Genomic DNA, 20,728 nt, shown 5'->3' with positions numbered 1-20,728 from the left:
ATTCTGACTGACCATAGTTTTGTCTTCTGCCTCTCTCAATGATGAAACCTCATCAAATAATTAATAGAAAAATTAAATTAAAAAAATAGTAACCATTTTTTTGTCCATTCCCTTTGTTTTTGTCCATTCCCCATCAGAATAAATAAAAAAATAAATAAAGCATTCAACACTGATGAGCCTCACTCCAAATCCAAACATTTCTGTGAGTCCTGGTCAAAAAGTGGACGGAGAATTTGGCTTACACCTTGTAAGCAAAAAGTTGCGGCTGCCTCAACTTTGAGGGGTTCCTTCTTCAAACTGCATGTTTAAGATCTTTCCACCGAGTACATCAATAGAATTTCAATCAAGGCCACTTCAGAAAAAGCCAATATTTAGTTGGTAGCTTCTCCTCACAGATCAAATACGCCCTATGGCATAGAATCTCAAAGTGTTCTAATATATATATATATATATATATATATATATATATATATATATATATATATATATTTGCTGCATAATTGCACCAAAGGAAAAAACAATAAACAATGAAAAAAGTTTCCAACACAAAGCAGTAGTCTGCAGAGGTTAAACTTGGCTGAGTTGAACGGAATATGTTCCAAATAAGCAATCTATTCACAAAAATGTCCACCCTTGGAACGCAACAAACCACAAAGGTATTATCCATCACAGAGCTTCAATTAAAGTTCCGTTAAACCTATTTAGAGGATAACCTGACTTTATTATTGCTTGGATTTGTCTAAGCACTTCATGCTTTCTACGAAAACCCTCTAGCATTTCACATTTGATGTGTGTATATTATATATATATATATATATATATATATATATATATATAATATATATAAATATATACTGGCTCCAGCCTGCCTGTTTGGAGTTTGCATGTTCTCCCCGAGCCTGTGTGGTTCTATTAATAATAAATAAATAAGCTTTTCAAAACCAGTGTGTTTTGTTTGTGTGTTTTTTCAGACCAATACTATCTGACTGTGTGTGTGCGGCTCACCCAGGAGTCTCATTCAAAGTAATATTACGCTTCAGACTCAGTATTAGGACAGGCTATATGGCAAGCTATTTTGATCCAAGGCATTATGTTGAAGATTTTTTTCATAAGAGAAGCATCAAGAACAACAGCGCTTGTTGAATGTCTTTTTTTGTTTCTTTTGAGTCATGTCTGAGTAACGTTTAACCAAGAAGGCTGAAATCTGTGAGTACGTGCAATTAAATCATGTGGAAAGATAAGTGTGGTTTTTCATATAATAGATGATGCAGATGCAAAAGAGCATTTTTTTTAATTCTTTTTTTTCTGTCTGGAGTTTTAGTTCCCTTCTTGCTGTGTTTTATGGGCAAGAGTGGAACAATAGCAGCCTCTAGAGGCCATTAACTAGTATTACTGTAGACTAAGTCTTAAAGCCTATAAAATCTGATGCAGCAATTAAAAGTAACTATGTGGTAAATCTTGCTTTGTGACTCTGGCAAAGTAGTCAAAGCTTTGAAGGCGATTTTAATCAAAACTCTTTCCTTTTTTTCTGTTTTTGTTTTATCATACATACACAATAATGTCCTACAGTATGTTATGATTTTATCTCCAAATAACTTGGAAGAGGTTGGATAGTGATTTTCTTTTTTTTTTTTTTTTTTTTTGGGGGGGTGCATTGGCTGTTGCAGAGGGTGTGTTTGTCATTCAACTGACAGCACAAAGGAATGTAAATAAAACAAAATAAAGTTCTCTTCACTTATGAGAACACTTGGCAAAATTTTGAAGGCGGTGCCGTGGGAAAAAAAAAAAGGAGTCTTATTTTGGTTGACGTTCCCTCTTCTCATAAACAAAAAAAATAAAAATACATATGACATCGCTGCTCAAGCTGATTTAACCGTTCATTTAAAAGTCTCCTGCATTATAAAGTTTGAACAAATAAGTGAAGTTCAAGTACAACTCTTAATTTTTATTGTATGTGATAAAGCGGTATGAGTAAAGATTTTATCACTACCCAGGGCTAAACTAAACTCACCAACCTCTCAGTTTCTAATAATAAACTTTGTAGTATATTTTCAGATGTGGCATTTACTGTCAAATGCACGTTTATTTCTTCTTTATTTCATTTTAGTGGTATAGTGCTAAACAAAATGGATGTCTGATATGCAACATAAAAGCTTTACGACTAAAATAAAGCTGCATACATTAGTCACACGAAGCAATTTGGAATAAAATAATTGCTCTAATTATTTCCACTACAAGCAGCATATGACACATTTTGGCGCTTGAATATTCAACCAACGGTGGTTCATATTTTGTCGCAAAATTCATTTTCAGTATAGCTGAAAATATGACATGGAAACTCAAACTTTATTGAAGTAGTTTTACTGAACACCGTTTGAGATTTGCATGTTGTTTCATTTTCATGCTGATTTTTTTTAATATGTTGATGATTGAGGAATACTTTGTTGAATTAAAAATATTACAATATTTAAAAAAAGATTTTCCATTGGTGCATTGGTGTGCCATATTCGGTTAATTTGAAAACAAGTCCGATTTCAGAGTGTTTTTTGTTTGTTTGTTTGTTTTAGTAGAGCCGATATCATTTTTTTTCCTTCTCAGGGGCTGTTATCCAAATACAATAAATAAATACAATATAAATAGATGTGCATCATGTTGAATTTTTGTTTGTTTACCCACCGATGTATATGTGTGTCTAATAAATTTTAGGCAACATATATCTGTCCAAAAAAAAAAAAATCACATAAGATGGAGTTTTATTTTATAAGGGCAAATGTGTTTTGTTTTGTTTATTTTAAATCAAAACTGTGTCCTGAATAGCATCGTAATATGTTTGCATTTCGAAATGCTTTTCGAAAAACACTAAACAATCCCTTTCAAAAATTGCACAAAACTGCTGAACAGCAAACAAACAAATTGCAACAGGTCTTTTTGTGCTCACTTCCATAAACACCAACTTACTTAGTAACTTACTCTTAAAATTACACTGCAATTATGTTGACAATGTTACTCAAATTCACAAATTTTAAAAAAATGTTTCACTCACCTTTTAAATGAAATCGCAGTGACAACGTTCCGTATTCATTGCAAACACCTGTTTGTCCAATTAAGTTCCCAAACGCATTTCTAACCTCAGTAAGCCTTGATTATATCAGTTATATCAGTTTTTAAACGACACACATTTACTAACATTTTCTGCACTTAATAAAAAAAAAAAACCTTCCAAGATTTGTAATGAGGAAAAAAATCGTGTTTGTCAACTGCTTTTGAGATCGATGCTGTGAAGGCCAACACGCTCTTCTTCATAAATCTCGCCTCCTTGTGGTGAACGTTTCATGATCAACGACTGCCCTCCTGTGTTTGATTTTGGTATTACATCTTTCATCCGCTCAGTAGAGTGTGTTTTTTTTGTTTGTTTGTTTGTTTTTCAAAAAAAAGAAGCGAGTGCCATGAGTGTGGGTGAGGGTCCACACCCGTTTGACCTTCCCTGTACTAGATATACTGTGCGTATATTTATACCACGTCTCTCGAGGAAAACAAGCTCACTCGGAGGTTGAAGCTCCGCCCAACACATCACCAGCAAGCCAGCAAAACTCGAGTTTTAAATAGCAGCCCGGAGCCCGTCTTTGTCAAGTACATGGCATTTTCGAGTCTTCCCTGTCAAGTTAGGGTGAAGGTAAGTTGAAACTGTCATAAAGTTCCGTCATGCTTCCAGGATTTTACCACATCTGTATAATTAGTTCTTTTAAATATTTGATACCATATTACACTCCAATGTTGATATTAAACGTAATCATGTGGCTTTTTTTAATTCTCTTTTCAATGAAGGTTTTGCAAGTAAATCGCTTTTGTTATGTGGCTAAAGTATACAGTTGAGGCATAATGACGAGAAAAAAAAATGTCAAGGGTTATTTATCCGGTGTTTGGTTATACTTCTCATTTCACCAAATAAAATCACATAATTTACGATTACTTGTTTTTATTCAGACTTTTTGCTAACACTAATCCGTGGGTGCTTGGTTGTTAAATAAAATAAATAAATAAAAAATACAGTGCAGTAAAAAAAGGAAAAGAAAACCATTTACGTTAAGACATACATTTTCTGCATAGTTTCTTTTGATCCAAGTGCATCTGCGGGCCGTTGAGGGAAAAAAAAATGTCTGACGGCGAAGACCGCACCTGTTGAGTCAAACATAACATGATCTTAGTGATGAATAGAAAAGCAACTTGCTGGACCAGTATGACAGGCCACTGAACAATCAATGTGGTGTATGCGCTCGTTTTACATAATCGCACACAGGGTTTAAAAACATGCAAATATTCCTCCTCAGATGTATATGTATTTGTTTATTTATTAAGACAACATGCAGCATGTGCTTGAAAATCATTTTGAAACACATACGCTGTGGTTTTCAAATATTATGACTTCGGATTTGACGTGGTCCAAAAACAAACAAAAAAAAGGATATTTGCACTTTTGGATTCTTGACTTTTTGTTTTGTTTTGTTTTGTTTCCATTCGTCTTGTTGTGTCTCACCTGCCCCAGGAATTTTCTTACATCACATTAGCCTCAGTTTTACTTTCTATTTCAACCAATACTTTTTTTTTTTTGGAAAACTTCACTTAACCCGTTCACTGCCATGAACGATTATAGACGTCAAAGATACATACGTTTTAACAAGGCTGGAAACGAATGAGTTAAAAGGTATGTTCTAAATGCAATTTTTAAAATGGAAGCAAAACAAAAAAGAAGCAAATGCAATGCAAATATTTTGTGTTACAGCTTAGCAAAATTTGGGCGTTCTCTCACATTAATGTCGCAAATATGTCTAACCCTTTTGGTTTTCTTGGCATTTCAAACATGCCTTTGGCACAACAGCTGAAACTGGTAGACGGAAGAATGAGGTATCATGATGTGATCAATTAAAGCTGTTATGACAACAAGTGGGACAAGCCTTAAAACTATTGCATAATAAATACTGGTCCGGCATGGGAAATTGAAACTTTTAAAAGGCACTAGTAAGGTACCAAACATTATTTTGAGCTAATTTATGGAATATACATATATTTATCCACACATACCCTTACTTATAAAATTTAAAAAAAAGAAAAGAAATGATAGACTAGATCGACCTGTAATAGTCCAGCCATTCGAGAGTAAGCCTAGATTTCCCAATTTCTACCAAATGTTTATGTCTAAGTGCTAACTGTAATTTTGGTGGTCACTTGGATTTTTTTTTTTTTTACGTAATTTATTTGTGGGCTTTTTTTTAGGACAATTTTTATTTTTTTCTTGGCTTTAGAACTCTTTTTAATGTTTTTTTATTTCTTGGCTTCTGCACCATTTTCTGTTTTCCGGTATACAATATTTTATTTTCCATATTTCAGACATTTGTTTTCAGTTCAGGAGAATTTGTTTTTCAGCTGAAGATTAAAAGGTTGGGAGGACTCTCGCTTTGTTCCAGAATTCTTTTTTTTTTTCTTTAAGCTCAAAATTCTCATGTTGAAACTGACTGACTTAATGACTAGAAAATTCAAAATTTTGACTTGAAAATTAAGTCAATTCTTGAAATTCTGAAAATAATGAGAATTCTGATTCGAAAGAATTCTAGCTTTTTGCAGAATTCTGACTTTAAAACGAAATAAATTATTACTTTGGTCAGAATTCAGACTTTATTCTCAAAGTATTGACTTTGAAGTTCATTAAATTCTCACTTTTATTGGAATATTTAATTCATTCGCAAAAATCTGACCAATAAAAGTGAGAATTCTGACCATTTGCACTTTCACTTCTTTTAAAATCAAGTCAATTCTTATATTAGTCAGAATTCGGACTTTATTCTCAGAACTCTGACTTTGAAGGCAAAATTCATCCCCAGAAATCTGACTAACACTCGAAATTCTGACCATTTTCAGAATTCCAAATTTAGACTATGCCCTGAATTCTGACTCTAAGTTCTGTCGTATCTGAGATCAAGGTGTTACTTCTATAAACCTTTTCATTTTTCACCAGATCCATTCTCCCTGTTTTTTTTTCTTCGTGGAATTAGAGAGTATTACAAAATCACCCGGGAAAACAGACCTTTTGTTTTCTTTTTTCCAACGCTCCCGTCTTCAACTGTTGGTTTGAAAAAGTAGAGCTTGTAACCTTCTCCGCTGTTTTTCACTTGTGTTTCCCAAACTCAGGGTTATCCCATCGAGCACTTCCTTCATCTGGAGCAACCATGAACTGGTCCGCTTTGGAGGCCCTGCTCAGCGGGGTCAACAAATACTCCACGGCGTTCGGCCGCGTTTGGCTCTCCATGGTTTTCGTTTTCCGGGTGTTGGTGTTCGTGGTGGCGGCTCAGCGAGTGTGGGGCGACGAGAGCAAGGATTTCATCTGCAACACGGCCCAGCCGGGGTGCAGCAACGTTTGCTACGATTCCGTCTTCCCCATCTCCCACATTCGCCTGTGGGCCTTGCAGCTCATCTTTGTCACATGTCCATCACTAATGGTGACGTGTCACGTGAAATATCGTGAGAAGAAAGATTTGGCGTACACCACCTCACACAAGGGAGCTCATCTGTACGCTAATCCCGGGAAGAAACGCGGAGGTCTTTGGTGGACCTACTTGGTAAGGATGAGAGACGGAAAAGTTTCATTGAATCTTCTTCTCCTTTCAGGTTTTTCCCTTCAGGCGTCGTCACGGCGAATCAACTGTCTCCTGCATCCTCTTCTCTCACTCCAACTACATCTATGAACCTTCTCTTGGTCTTCTCTTTAGACCTCCTACCTACGTAACCACTCTCTCGTCTCTGGACATGTCAGAACCATCTCAGTCTGGCCCATCTCCCAAATCTCCAACATGTGCTCTTAATTTCTGACCCACTCCATCTTGGTCACTCCAAAAGAGAACCTCAGCATCTTCATCTCTGCTACATCCAGCTCTGCTTCCTGTCTTTCCTTTCCTGTTCACCTTCCTTTCAATTTAGCTGAAATTCTTCTATCACACATCACACCTGATACTTTTCTCCAACCGTTCCAGCCTGCCTGCACACGCACTTCACATCTTCATTCCTCTGTTTTCCAGGGCCAACCTCTAGCTTCTCCTCCACCTACTCCCACTACGGATCACAATGTCATCTGCAAACATCATAGTCCATGGAGATGATTGTCTAACTCATCTTTCAGTCTGTCCATCACCATAGCACACCAAAAAAGGGCTCAGAGAAGATCCCTGATGCAGTCCCATCTCCACCTGGAACTCTTCTGTCACATCTACTGAACATCTCACCACTGTCTTACTGCTCTCATACATGTCCTGCACTGTTCTAACATACTTTTCTGTCACTCCAGACTTCCTCATACAACACCACATGTCATCCCTGGACACCCTGTCATAAGCTTTCTCCAAATCTCCACAAACACAATCCTGTGACCTTCTCTGCACTTTTCTATCAACATCCTTAAAGCGAATACTGCATCTGCAGTAGTAAAAGTTCCATTGAATGGTTAAGTGAAATAAAGTGCGTCCTGTTTTTTTCCCATCAGGTCAGCCTAATTTTCAAGGCGAGCTTTGACGCTGGCTTCCTGTACATCCTCCATTATATATACAACGGCTTTGACCTTCCCCGGGTGTCCAAGTGTTCTTTGGAGCCTTGCCCCAACACGGTGGACTGCTTCATTTCCCGACCTACCGAGAAAAAAATCTTCACTCTCTTCATGGTGGTCTCCTCAGTGGTCTGCATCCTCATGTGCATCTGCGAGATGATTTACTTCATCTGCAAGCGCCTCCTAAAACATAGGAGAAAGATAAGAGAACAGAGGAGCATGATGTTTGCAGAAAAGCACGAAATGACCCAGCTGGCGCCACCCAGGTCCGAGTTTAGATCCAAATCCTCCATCCGAATAGATACCACTGCCTCTATTCACAACCTCAATAACATGCCGACGGACAGTGTGGTCAAAGAGCCAAAAATGGATTCAAAACATGAAAATGGCAAGGTGGAGAACATTTAAGGAGCAAAGAAGCTCTCAGACTCTGTGGACGGCAGCTGTTCAGAAATGTAGAACTATTCATCAATTCACTGATGACTTGTAAATGAACGTAACGACTTTTTGCTCGAAGGCATCATCTGTGCATGTAAGTACATAACACGAGCAGCGCGAGGCATTTACTCTATGCATTGAAAATAAAAAAAAAATGCATCTAATATCTGTGTCACTGTATCAGGCCTGGAGTAATAATCTGGATTTCCTGGTGGGCTTCTGTTTCTGCTTCAATGAGAAACCGAAAGCAGTTCTATAAGCAGTTCTGTGTGTACGTGATTAAGAAGCGTAATTGTGGAACATTTGGTTATTTTAGTCAAGATTATACTACAATATACTTGCCCCAACTAAATTTAAGTTTATCCTTGAAGGTCCACTTTCGATTTTGTAAATATTTTTGTTCTAGTGACTTAGGGGGGCCATTGAGTCAATGGCCGTCAACACGTGGAACGCCGAGCTGTTGCTGGTCGTTCTCATGACTTTGCACTACATGATAAAAATGAAAAAGAGACCTTCAATTTAGAAGACATGAGTACGGTGTTGTTTACATTGATTGCTGCTCACGCTGGAAAATTAAGATGATCAAATGGTAGATTGTTGTCATGACTTTGCTTCCAGGAGGAACTTCAGAATAAAAGCATTCCAAGGCCATTTGTTTCATACTTGACTTAATACTGTATCCCAGTGTGTGGCCGGTGACCCCGCCCCCTTGTGGCGGTAGGAGAACTCAATCTGGAACAGAAGACACAATTAGCGGAGGATGTGACAATTTATTTTGTTGATGTTAAAAAATGGTATAATTACACATTTTTTAAACATAAAGACTTTATTTAGAATCACTGCACCAAGTGTGTGTGTGTGTGTGGGAGGGGAAAATGGTTTCTCTTTCCTGGGGGGGGGGCTTTGCAAAAAATAGGTGAGAAGCACTGGATTATTGGGATATCAAAAATAGCCCCTTTTTATGCAATTATGCATCATCATATTGATGTTATTCATGCTACTAGTCTGAAACGGAGTCAGTTATTGATGTGGTCATTGTTTTACAAATTTTTGCAAATGTTTTTTGATTGACTGACATGAGTGTGAAAATACCAAGATGCGCAGAACGGTTATCTGGGCAGATGGTGCATGAATCTATATCATAAATGTTTTTTTGCTTACCAAATAATTTTATCAACATTTATTCATAATGCCAATGGTAATCTACAATTCAGAAAATCTATAAATAATATTTTTTTCAACTTAATTGGAGGATCTACATTCTTCTAGTACTTTTAGTAAGATATCGTATTTTCAGTACTATAAGGCGCACCGGATTATAAGGCGCACCCTCAATGAATGATGCATTTTATAACATTTCAAACTTTATTAGTAGAATACAAACCAGCTTTCTGACAACTCCATTCACTCCCAAAATGAATAAACAACTGTTTTATGTTTCATTTTATCAGTATTTCCGTGACAGTTTATCTTTTCACAGCAAGGTATAATATGTAGTTCAACATTTTTATCTGGGAACTTTTCCTCCAGTGCGATCACAGTATAGTAATACTCAAAGTAATAATAAAAACTCAAATAATAGCTCTAAACTCGTGCAAAAATCATGCAACCTGAGCAATTGTAAACACACAAAAGAAATAGGTAAAGCTTACTTTCTACGAATCCCAATCTCAATAATGATCCATATATAAGGCGCACCGTATTATAAGGCGCACCATCAGCTTTTTTAAAAAAAATTAAAGCTTATAGTGCGGAAAATACAGTAGTTTTCTTTGCAAAGCTCTTGAATGTCTCCAGCCATTTTTCTTCATGCTTTTATATGTTGTGTCTTTGCATTTCGAAGCACATCGAGTTGCCTAGTGCATGAAATGTGCTCTTTAAATCAAGCTGCTTTGCTGTAGCAATAATAATAACGATAATAACAAGAACGATATTAATAATGCTAATCATAAAAGTTGTGCTTGCATCATACGTTTTTGTTTGTTTGTTTGAACTGGAGTGGATGTGAAAACGGGGATGCGGAAGAGGAGGCAGAGTAGAGTGGATGGGTGTGTATATATACATATATGTGTGTGTAGGAGCGATAGAGAGGCGGGACGCGGGGAGGGAGGCGCTGCATCACCCAGCATACAGCAGCAGCAGCAGCAGCAGCAGCAGCAAGCTGGTTTGAGGGATCTATTGTTCCATGTGTTATTGGTGCCAAACAGCAAGTTGAGCCCCCGGTTCCTCATCGACCAGGATTCCCTCTCCTTGGATACACCGGGGCGGACAAAAAAAAAGCATAAGAAGGCACGCACACTCCACCGCGTGGCTCGGCTTCTTATTTTGATCCTCCTGACTGCATCGGGAAGCGCGGCGCCCGCTGTGCAGTGGCAGTGGCCATGGGGCTGGCCAGCAGAGCTGTTGGGAAGCCGGCGCCGCCGAATCGGGTACCTTTGCTCTGGAGGTTAGCGCTTCTCATTTTCTCCTTCTGGGAACTGGATGCACAAGAGGCAGTGGGAATCAAACCCACGTACGTTTGGCAAACAGGTATGTTTTGCAGGCTATCCTTGGCTTTGCTCATGTTGGGATGGCGAAATGTTGATTATCCTTTCACGACTGTATCGGTTTATGTTAAATATTGATAAAGATTTCTTTTTGTCCTCACAGCATGCACACAAGCTGTTGAATTTAGCAGGAGTAAACCGTGTCACTTTGCACTTGAGGAAAACACGACTGTCCTTTCGGAGGGCAGGTTTGCACAAAGTTGAATTTTTATCCGATTTTCTGCTTTTTATTCCGCAGGCATGATGTAGGTAGCGGTTCCTGATGCGTAAATTGCCGTGGTGTAGGTAAACATCGGATATACCGCAATCCCTCGGGTCAATGCCTCTGCCCCGCAACCGAGGGATATCAGCGCTCAGTTTCTGATACCTCTCCTTTTCTAAGGCGAAGGACTTCTCAGCCCTGCACTTCTATTGGAGTCATACATCACAGTTTGACGTGTGCGCAACTGATGACAAATAATGTGGCGGAACGGTCAAACAAACAAGCTGCTGGAGTGAATGGTGGCGGTAATGGGGATTTTGGCGAATTTGAAACATGAATAGATTTTTGGAGTGGGAAACTGGGAGGTACAATTACAGCGTTGTTTCGGGTGGTGCCTTGCACCACTCAAAGCTCATTCAGTCTGAGAGAGGAGCACATGGTCGGAGGGACACAATACTAATACATGCCCCAGTGAGCAGAATGGAGGGGTAGAAAAGCATGGGGGAGGAGCGGGAACAGCAGGGGTAGGAGGATGGATCCCCCAACCCGTTAAGATGGAAATGCCTTTTTGGATGCAGCTGGATCTCGGCGTTCTCTTTCGCGTCTGTCTAATCTCTGTCTGTGTTATGCTGGATCAATGTGCTGGTTTCACCCCCAATAGTACCAGCTGATCAATGCTTATAGTTGGAGTAATGTAGTGCAGCCTGCACGGGATCAATATAGGCTTTGAGTGGAGTCTTCAGTAAAATCCATATTTGTTAATATTCTAGCATGTGGTGAAAAAGTCAAAGGTTGTTATTTTGACCGTTTGCGGGGTATTTCCGCTGTTTTGACGGTGTGAAATGATTATGATATTTCGATAAAGATCCACTAATGTGGGGAAATGAAAATACTGATTTACATTAAGGACACGTCAAAGTTTGTCATCGTTTGGAAGTTATGATTGGTTAAAAAGACACTGAAGATCATAATTTCAACGTTCTATCAACGCCGATGATAAATGACCTATGACGGTTGTATTACGCAACCGTTCTGTTTGATTATTGATTTTGTGGTCCAGAATTGCTACCGTTTATAACTGCGGGGAGTTGGGGGTTAATTAGGTAATAGCAATAAAAATATCACATGCCAAACAGTAAACTATTTGCTAACCCCCCCAAAAAATCACTTAAAACTTAATAATTAGTTTATAATGTCTCCAAAGTGGTACTATAATCATAAAAACATGTCAATGAAGATAAAAATGCAAATTCAGAGAGCTGATGCGTATTTGTTGACGCTCATATGATTTGCAAATGCAAACATTTTGAAAACCGATTCACCCACATCTTATTTAACACATATTACGACCGACACTTTGACAATTTTTCAACTCTCGACTCAAAAAAAAAAGAAAAAGTCAAGAGCAGTGTCATATTTCACTTGCCTTTGGAACACCATCTTAAGAAGCTTTCAGTAATGTGTCCGACTCTAAAAAATCATATGGCCTTTTAAAAAGCAAATATTCCCAAAATAATAAATATTTCACGCCTTTCAAGTTCAGTTTATTCTTGTTTACAAACTCCATTACTCACACCACAGTAATGAGATTCCTATTGTATTATATGGGCCATGCCTCCCTCTGAGTCCAGTGCAGGGGGAAGAGATTATGGATACAGAATCCAGGGCAGATTGGCCTGGCAAAGTTAACCTAGATATGGTATGGACATGCTTGTGTGTGCCTACTCTTGCCTTAAGTACATTGGCACTTGTCTTGCTCGTTATATCAACTGACAGGGTCAGGTTACAATACCGATGCCTGTTTTTCTTTTATTATCTTTTCTTAGCCATGCAAATGTATCGGGGGGGGATTCTGTCTTTATTTTGTTCTGTATCTTAGTGAAAAAACAAACTAAAAGGAGGTTTGAAAGATGGAGATTTTGTGAGTGTCACAATTTGGCCACATCTGTCGCATAAGAACAATATGGCGGGGGTTGTGGTGTATTGGATCCTCCCGAGACTGCTCTTCTCAGCATCATGCTGAAGTGCCAAGGGAATGCTACTCTGTCAATGCACAGAGGTAATATTAGCATTTCATCAAAGTATTATTTACCGGCTTGGTGCTCTTAAGGCTGCTTTGAAAGCAAAGTGAAGACGGTTCACTGAAATTTGTTCTGAGTCAATTCAAACGTCCTTTGAGACACCGAAAACATAAGTAGATTGAGGTCTATTTTTTATTGTACAACACATTACTGTACAGTATGTCATGAGTTGTCTAATCTCTGTGTATAATGTGTCAGAGACAGGATTTATGTGCATTGTCTTGATATGAAGCATAAATACGTGACAGATTAAAGTATGACCCTGCTTCTCTTTAAGCTTCTTCTCCATTTGCCGTCAAAATCTGAACGAGCGCCTCAGCATGATATCGCAACGCAGTGTCTCACAGATGTTTCTCGTCATGAGCGTTGCTTCTAGCCTCTTAGCTGTTCAGGCCGGCAGGTTAGAACCTTTGGAATGGGAATCCAGGTCAATTACAGCTGATCCCTGATCAGCGCTATCACAGTGGAGGACACGCTTAGTCAATTCTAAATTCAATTATTACTTTCAGTGTGCGGCATTTCACGTACAAATTATATTTATCGTTACACTTATACGCTGAACGTATCAATATACAGTTCCACTATCAATAATTGTCAATAATCAATCGGCATAATCAAATTGTTGCCCGAAGGCAGCTGGGATAGGCGCCAGCAAGCCTGCGATCCTTGTGTGGATAAGCGGTGATAGAAAATGCATGGATGGACGCTTGCACAAGGTAATGCAGTTTCACTTAACAAGCTAGAGCCGTCAAAAGAAACATACAAGGACAATGATCAACAGAGGGATAATCGCTAAGAAGCACAACCAGATCTTGGATGAGAAAAACAAAACATGAGGAATATTGGAGGGAAAAAAAAACAAAAACCAAGACTCAGGCATGCCCCCAACAGGGGCCATAGTTTAAGCCTGGAAAAAATATTATTAACACATTCAAGTGCATATTTAAATTAAAAAAAGATTTACATGCTGCTTTTTTTTTAATATTGTTTATTGTGTGCTCATAGGTGTCAATGATGTGTGGTTGCTAAAAAAAGAATACATTGAATTTTTCTATTCTAACACAGTGCGCCCCGGTTTACGAGATGAATCCGTTTCGCGGTTGGGCTCGTAAGGCGAATTCACAATATGACGGGCAATCCAAACCTATGTTAAATAGCTAATGCGTTTAGAATCCCAGGTAAAAACATCAAAATTGTACATACATCTTAAAAATTGGAACCAAAATAGTAAAGTAAGTGCTACATATATACATAATATACATGTAGTAATATACAATAGCAGAAAACCATCTCCGTGAGGAGACGGCGACCAATAGCAGATCAGCATTGTAGTGACATGTTGCATGGAGGCATTGAAAATAAGTGCAGTTCCCTAAAAACGCCTGCAGAAGAAGAGAAAACAACACAAACACAGGGTCATGACAGTTGTTTTTATTGCAAAAAGAGGAAAATGCCTTAAAGGGGGGACAAAAAAACTCAGTATCCCACCTCGCAACATGAAAAATCCAGGGACATTGTAACACGAGGGTCCACTGTAATTTCCTAGCTTTTTTTTTCAGTCATCATTAATATATATGCCTTAGAGTTTTTTTTTTTTTTTTTTTTTTTACAAACATTGTCCAATAAATCACAATAACGTATCGCAATGCGCCTTTGATGTATCACAACAGATCGCAATACACTTTTAAGACAGCACTTGTCTCCACCCTACTGCGCGCGTTGCGAGTTGTTCGGTGAGAGGCCAGCTTGAACTTTCTGCAACCTCGCAACGCTAATGCACTGCACTCGGCTTTGATGTACTTTCATCTGATCTCAAGGAGGAAGTTACGGTGTATTATTTCCCCTAATATAAGCACCACGGACACTCTAAAACAGGTTTATACTCAGAAATGTGATGAATACCGCCTATAAAGTCAAACGATTCAAATAGTGAAAACCTGCCTTTGATTATTCACACTTTCAGGTGCTGGTGCAGGACAGCACAAATGTTTGCAGATCCTGAACGCCATAAAAAAAATCCCTGATGGTGTTTGCGTCCACTTCAGAGAGAAAAATGGAGGCGATTCAAGCACGCATGCGTTCGCAGGCACAGATGGAAGCAAAGTATTTGTGTTTTCTCATTTGCGACATTGTTCAGTTACTCTGCCGCTGTCCCTCTTGTCCATGTGGCACGCCGCCCCCCAATAATCGGGGCGCCTCTTTGTTCTTTCCTCATTGTCCTCATTGCCTCCTCCCACATTAGCATTAAAAATACACACGTGCTCACAATGCCACCCCCACTCCACCACCATCCTGTCTTAAATGACCTCTCAGCTTCAAACTGAGGAGGGTTTCAGAGGTGGAAAAGCGGGCTCGGGGGATTGGAGGGTGGAATAGGATACGTGTTCAATCTTCAAACCCATATCTCTAATAAAATGCGAGGGAAGTGCAGGTTATTTATTTGAATCACAACAGTGACGTAATACTGTACTTATATTTTATCTGAAAGAAGACAGAAATAACAGATGAGAATGAACGGACCAATCCTGAAGCTGCATAGATCTTAATCTGATGTTTAATATGAGGGAAAAAAGAGCTATGCTACTTTTAGATCAATATTTTTGGTTTATGGGACATCACTATTTTAGTTCAATCGACGTTTTTGCTTTGCTGATACATAATTTTAAGCCATGCTGACAGATGTTTTTTTTTCATGTTGTTTTGGAGCTAGAATGGCCGCTGTGTAGTGCATAATAATCAATTCCATGGTTGATCATGAAGAATGGATTTGGACTACAAAAATGAACAAAATAACTCAAACTAAAATAAACAAAAACACTCAAAAGTTAAAAAAACTGTTTTCTTTATATAGTTGAATAAAAATGAGGCAAACTGACATACTCATTGAAATTAAATGGTGTGCTTTTTGATCTTTTTCAATTAGGTTCAAGTATGAGCTCAGTTTACTTTAAGCATAATTATTTTGGTATTAAAAGGAAGGCCGAACTGTTTTATTGGTCACTATACATTATTTTATCGCATAATACGTGGTGAACATCCAAACTAAACCAAAATGAAGCCATTTGAAACCAATAACAAAAAAACGCTGACAACCGAAAATAAAAACCTTTAAAGCTAACTGAATTTAAAAAAGTCCGCACAAAATCAAAATTGTAACGAAGAATCCAAACCTAAGGCAATCATTCCGTTCAATTTTAAACCGCCTTGAAATTCTTTTAATGCAGCTTCAGGAGGATCACAAGTTTACATTTGAACATATGTATAACAAGGTATTTAAAGTAATTTCTTGAAGACATTACACAGTGCAGGAATATCTGTAATGAATTGCATTGAAGTGTAATGGGGCTGGCTTATTATTTTTCTTTTTTTTTTTGGAATGTTCATTCTCAAACTGCAGCCATTAGTCTCCGCGGATTTAACCGCGTTTCATTCAGCAGCTCTTCGTCATAAACTGCCCTCGGTGAAATATTCTTTGTCGAAAAACTCACAAACATAAGCGTCAATAAAAGTCAGGCTTTTAAACTCTCTACTGCCCGTTTTTAACACAAGCACTCTCTATCACTCCTTATTCCTACTGAGACATTTTATAAGAATATAAACTAAACCTGAACTACCCATCACAAATGTCAAGACTGGCAGTGAAACCCCAATCGAATAATTGAGTGCGCCGGGTTTGCCCCATCACTCGCAGGAAACGGGGGAGGAGTTTTCCGACCGATAAAATAATATCATATAATTAACACTATGTTTTCCTTTCTTTAATTATACTACTTGCTTTAGCCGTGCATAAAAAACAAAACTTTGAGCTCAGCAGACTGGAACGATTAATCCAGGAAGAGCATGTGTTGTCTGACATGGCCAAAACATCTGTGGTTTGCGTGTGTTTGTGTGTGTGTGTGTGCGTGTGTATGTGTGTGCTACATCTATACTGTTATTGCCTAATCCAGGGGTCAGCGACCTTTAACAAAGAGCCATTTTGTGGGGCCGCAAGCACACAAACATACAGATATATATATATATATATATATATATATATATATATATATATATATTTTAGTGCAGGTCGTGTTTTTTTTAAGTTATCTTTTGTGTTTGCGATTTCATTTGTTTGTTTTTCTCATGCTACATCGTGTCTTATTCTTCTTTCTTATTAGCTGTCTTATTGGCTGCTTGAAAGTATCTATATTGGCTTAAAGTATCAATACTTAGTATTAGCACAAAATGTGTTGCAATATATACCAAAACATAACAAAAACTCCAAAGAACATATATTTGTTGTAAATGAGGAATATATGAGGAATATATGAGAATTATATGAGAATATATGAGAATTGCTTTTTATATGGAAAAGGTTACCAGTTCTTAAATGTTGGACATTTTTGACTGCTGTGGTATATAACGTGAATAAGATGAGTTTTTGTGGAAAATACTTTATTGGAATGTCACACAAATGCAATTAAAGTTATATAACTACAACTTGAATTGAATTTTTCTCAGATGATTTGGTACATGTCGCAGAACTCTGATTTCTTTCATGTACATGTTCAATGCTCACGTAATTGTGCTATTTGTGCATCTTAAAAAAGCAGTTTCTCATTTGAACAAGTTCAAAATGATGATCTACTATACTCGCTCAATTCTCCGTCCTATCATCGCATGTTGATACAAATGTATTACAGTAATTTTATTTTTTCTAAATTTACCCACACCCACAGCATTCATATAAAACCTTGACATTCAAAATAGTAGAACAAGCACTCATATTATGCCTAACATACTCAAATACATCTCCATAAGGCAATTATGTTCGTTTTTCAAAATGAAGGGATGTGAGAAGCATTAGCTCAACAAATGATGAATCTGTTTTCCAAAATCACTCACAGCGCGTACAGATAAATTCTGTAATTTGGATTGTTGAGACAATGAAGCCAGAATGCTAGATTGCTATTATGTAGTCAAGTGATTAGCAGTACTACTCTAGTATAAACCGTTGTTTTCCTCTGACTAACTCAAGTTCCTGGGAAGCTTAATGAGATCCAGTGAACATGCTGGAGGATTTGCCCTAAGCAGCATTAAGAGCTTTTCATCAAGGTGTTTCCTCCTCTTCTTAACCTTCTTCTATCAGCACTTGCCTTTTGAAAAACCAACTTATGATCTTGACATCTCAGTGCAACCAATTTAGCAGTCCTGAATCAGGAAAAGATATAAATCATTACATCGGGAAAAAAAAAGAGGCATATTCGAGCAACAACTGTCTTGGACACAAATTATTACGTGTTAATGCTTCCATTCTTACAATCGGTAATAAATATTTGTATTAAAAAAAATAATGTATTTTAACTGGACTTTACGTGATCAGTTTTGAGTTCAATTTAAGACTAAGGGATAAATCCTCATTGATCTGATTACAAAATTGAGTAATTCAACGGTTCTATAGTTATAATTTTTACCAGTGTGTTAAATTATATTTTAATGGCACCTTGATTAAAACTACAGTGAAAAGGGAATTACACATAGGTACATAATAAGGGATACAAAGCGCTTTACATATGCAGCTGGGGAAGGGAGAGCATGCTCTTGGGCTTTATAAATGCAGTCCGTGGCGCTCTCATCTGTGTGACCCTAGCGAGTCTATGTCTGTTTCTGCAATGTCAGCTGCGCTTCCCCCTGCCCTGATTCCATTGGGGATGAGGGGAATGTGCTCTGATTCGCAGGTAGTCAACCTTTTCCAATTCACAAAGATGCAGGAAGCTACAAACACCCTATTGTGCTTAATTCCATCTGCACAAAGTCTAGGAAAACACCAATGGATCCAAAACGTCATCACCCATGTACAGTTAGACAGCGCTTGGTACTATGATTGCGCAGAGTGCAAAAATAGGGCAGGATATCTCCGAAGAGACAGCCTGGACACCCTATGGAGGACTTTTCATTTTGGCTGCTGGTATCTGGGATCTTATTCTTTCAGTCACGAGATTCAGCCTTTGGGTTCAGCTCTCGTTTCAACAGACTGATGCAGGTTATGTCCACATGCTGTTACTGCAGATGCTGCACTAATAATCCCCCTGTCAATCTCCCAACTCTATTCTTCCCTCATTCAATAACAAGGCCCAAGATAGTAAAACCGCTTGGGACACGAGTTCATTCCACTCTTTCCCGACCGAGAACTACGGTCTCCGATATGAAGGTGCCGATTACGTTCCCATCCGCTTCACGCTAGCGGTGTGAACTGCTACAGCAAGAGACGAAGATTGTGGCTTGATGCTTTCGCCGTTTACAAGATCAGAGATCTCATCAAACCGGAACCACTCAAGATCTCAGTTGCACCTAGAAATTCTGTCAAAAAGGTGATGAACATCATCTGAGACAAAGGGTAGAATCCAACCCTCACTAGCAATGAATCGAACTTGCTGCTGGCAGTGCAAATATGATCATTTGTTTTGACCTGGAATTATAACAATGTCTACTCAACTAACGCTGCTAAATCTATTCAGAGATTCGGGCCAGGGAAAGCAAGCAAGGTGTGAATGCTGAATCAGTCAAACCGATCATTAGGTTGTTCTTGTAGCAGGGAAGAACGCTTGGGTATATGTGTGTAATCACCCATCCCCCACATTTCAGGATGTAGCGTCTATTGAAGAAGATGGATTACAAGGCTGACTTGCAGACACAATATGATGTCGTTATAGAGAAACATGACAGATTGTGAATTGTAGTGTTTATATGATCTTTCTTCATTGAGCATATGTCCTTATTAGGTTCATGGGGTCTAATTACTTTTTCCACAGATTCGGCTTATATCCCAGGTTTGTAAATAAAATGCGCGGTATTAAAATAGATTTGTTGAAATGAAGCCTTAGCGAGATGCAAAAAAACAAATCAGGAAGGCTGCATATCATTTTTCACAGCATTGTATTGTGGGTGACGGCAGAAACAACACGACATGGCATATTGCGTTTCATTAGTGTTCCAATGCATGCACCATCCAGGAACAACAGAGCCTGATCACAGCATTGAATAATTCATCAGTTACAGTATGCTGCTAGACACTGACTTAAGCGGGAGGCAATTTAGAGCAGGCCTATTCAAGAACCGGGAGCTGGTAGAAATACTCCTGCGATAATGTTTTCATATCAGACACACTCAAGTCTCTCTCCAGCTCGAGAGATGGATCATCAGCAACAAAAACAACCTCCTCGCTGCTTTTTATTGCTCCTCGCAAGTTTGTAATAATAGAGTTTTGGACAAGAATTGTCGTTTTGCTCACGTGCTTTAAATTGTGCGATAAAAATGACATATTTGCCCAACCATTTGTGCACATGTGTAATACCTGCATGATGCTCAGCCAAAAGACTATTGGACATGACTACTGCCGTCAAATGGGTTGGATGGGTTAGCTCTAAAGTTGGCCGCTGTTAAGAAATCTATTTAGAAAATAGAGAAATAAAGAAAGTAAAGTGTATTGAGGACCAATATCAGGCTGTCAGTATTTATGTATGTTCTGTTTGTTCGATCCCAGATAATGGCTAATCCTGCTCTTATCTTATAGAATGCTTTAATGAGATCTGCACAATACCTCTAGCTGTGAATATACACTAATGACTAATTACCAACTTAAAATGCTGATTGACCTATTTTTCAGCATATGTCTTCTTCCACCACTGCAACACTTTAATTTCAGCCCATTGGATATAGTTCACATTTACTTGCTCTCCTCTGTGACTAACCAGGCTTGTAATAATTAATAATCATTTTAACTGCGTGTTGAATTAGTTTGTCACTGCTATTTCAGGAAGTTAGTTCATTTCAAGGGTGACGGTAAAAGAAAAAAAGTCATTCAACACGTGAAAAAAAATCCCATTTGATTACATGG

At 38.2% G+C, this 20,728-nt stretch overlaps 2 protein-coding genes across 2 annotated transcripts in view; both read left to right on the top strand.

The window, feature by feature from the left end:
* The first annotated feature begins 3,527 nt into the window (after positions 1-3,527).
* LOC148406219 (gap junction beta-4 protein-like) lies at positions 3,528-8,677 on the top strand. Its single transcript, XM_088405313.1, has 3 exons — positions 3,528-3,673; positions 6,184-6,611; positions 7,529-8,677. Exons 2-3 carry the CDS (start codon positions 6,222-6,224, stop codon positions 7,994-7,996), a joined length of 858 nt encoding a protein of 285 aa, XP_088261439.1. The 5' UTR covers positions 3,528-3,673; positions 6,184-6,221; the 3' UTR covers positions 7,997-8,677.
* A 1,543-nt stretch (positions 8,678-10,220) lies between these two features.
* thsd7aa (thrombospondin, type I, domain containing 7Aa) overlaps positions 10,221-20,728 on the top strand; it is a 38,612-nt gene continuing 28,104 nt past the window's right edge. The window contains exon 1 of the mRNA XM_088405352.1: positions 10,221-10,555. Within this exon, the coding sequence (XP_088261478.1) occupies positions 10,408-10,555 (148 nt within the window). The 5' untranslated portion in view covers positions 10,221-10,407. The remainder of the gene's footprint in view (positions 10,556-20,728) is intronic.

The sequence above is a fragment of the Hippichthys cyanospilos genome, chromosome 21 (assembly GCF_059441005.1).
Source record: "Hippichthys cyanospilos isolate Australia breed blue-spotted pipefish chromosome 21, RoL_Hcya_1.0, whole genome shotgun sequence".
Classification (NCBI taxonomy): domain Eukaryota; kingdom Metazoa; phylum Chordata; class Actinopteri; order Syngnathiformes; family Syngnathidae; genus Hippichthys; species Hippichthys cyanospilos.
Note: the sequence above shows the minus strand (reverse complement) of the source record. Positions and strands in the feature narration are given on the sequence as shown.

What these genes read in the sequence shown, in the direction of transcription:
- LOC148406219 (XM_088405313.1), top strand. Translation starts at nt 6,222, where the DNA reads ATGAACTGGTCCGCTTTGGAGGCCCTGCTCAGCGGGGTCAACAAATAC. An exon ending in GTCTTTGGTGGACCTACTTG is followed by an intron (nt 6,612 to 7,528) that starts GTAAGGATGAGA and finishes TTTTCCCATCAG; the next exon opens with GTCAGCCTAATTTTCAAGGC.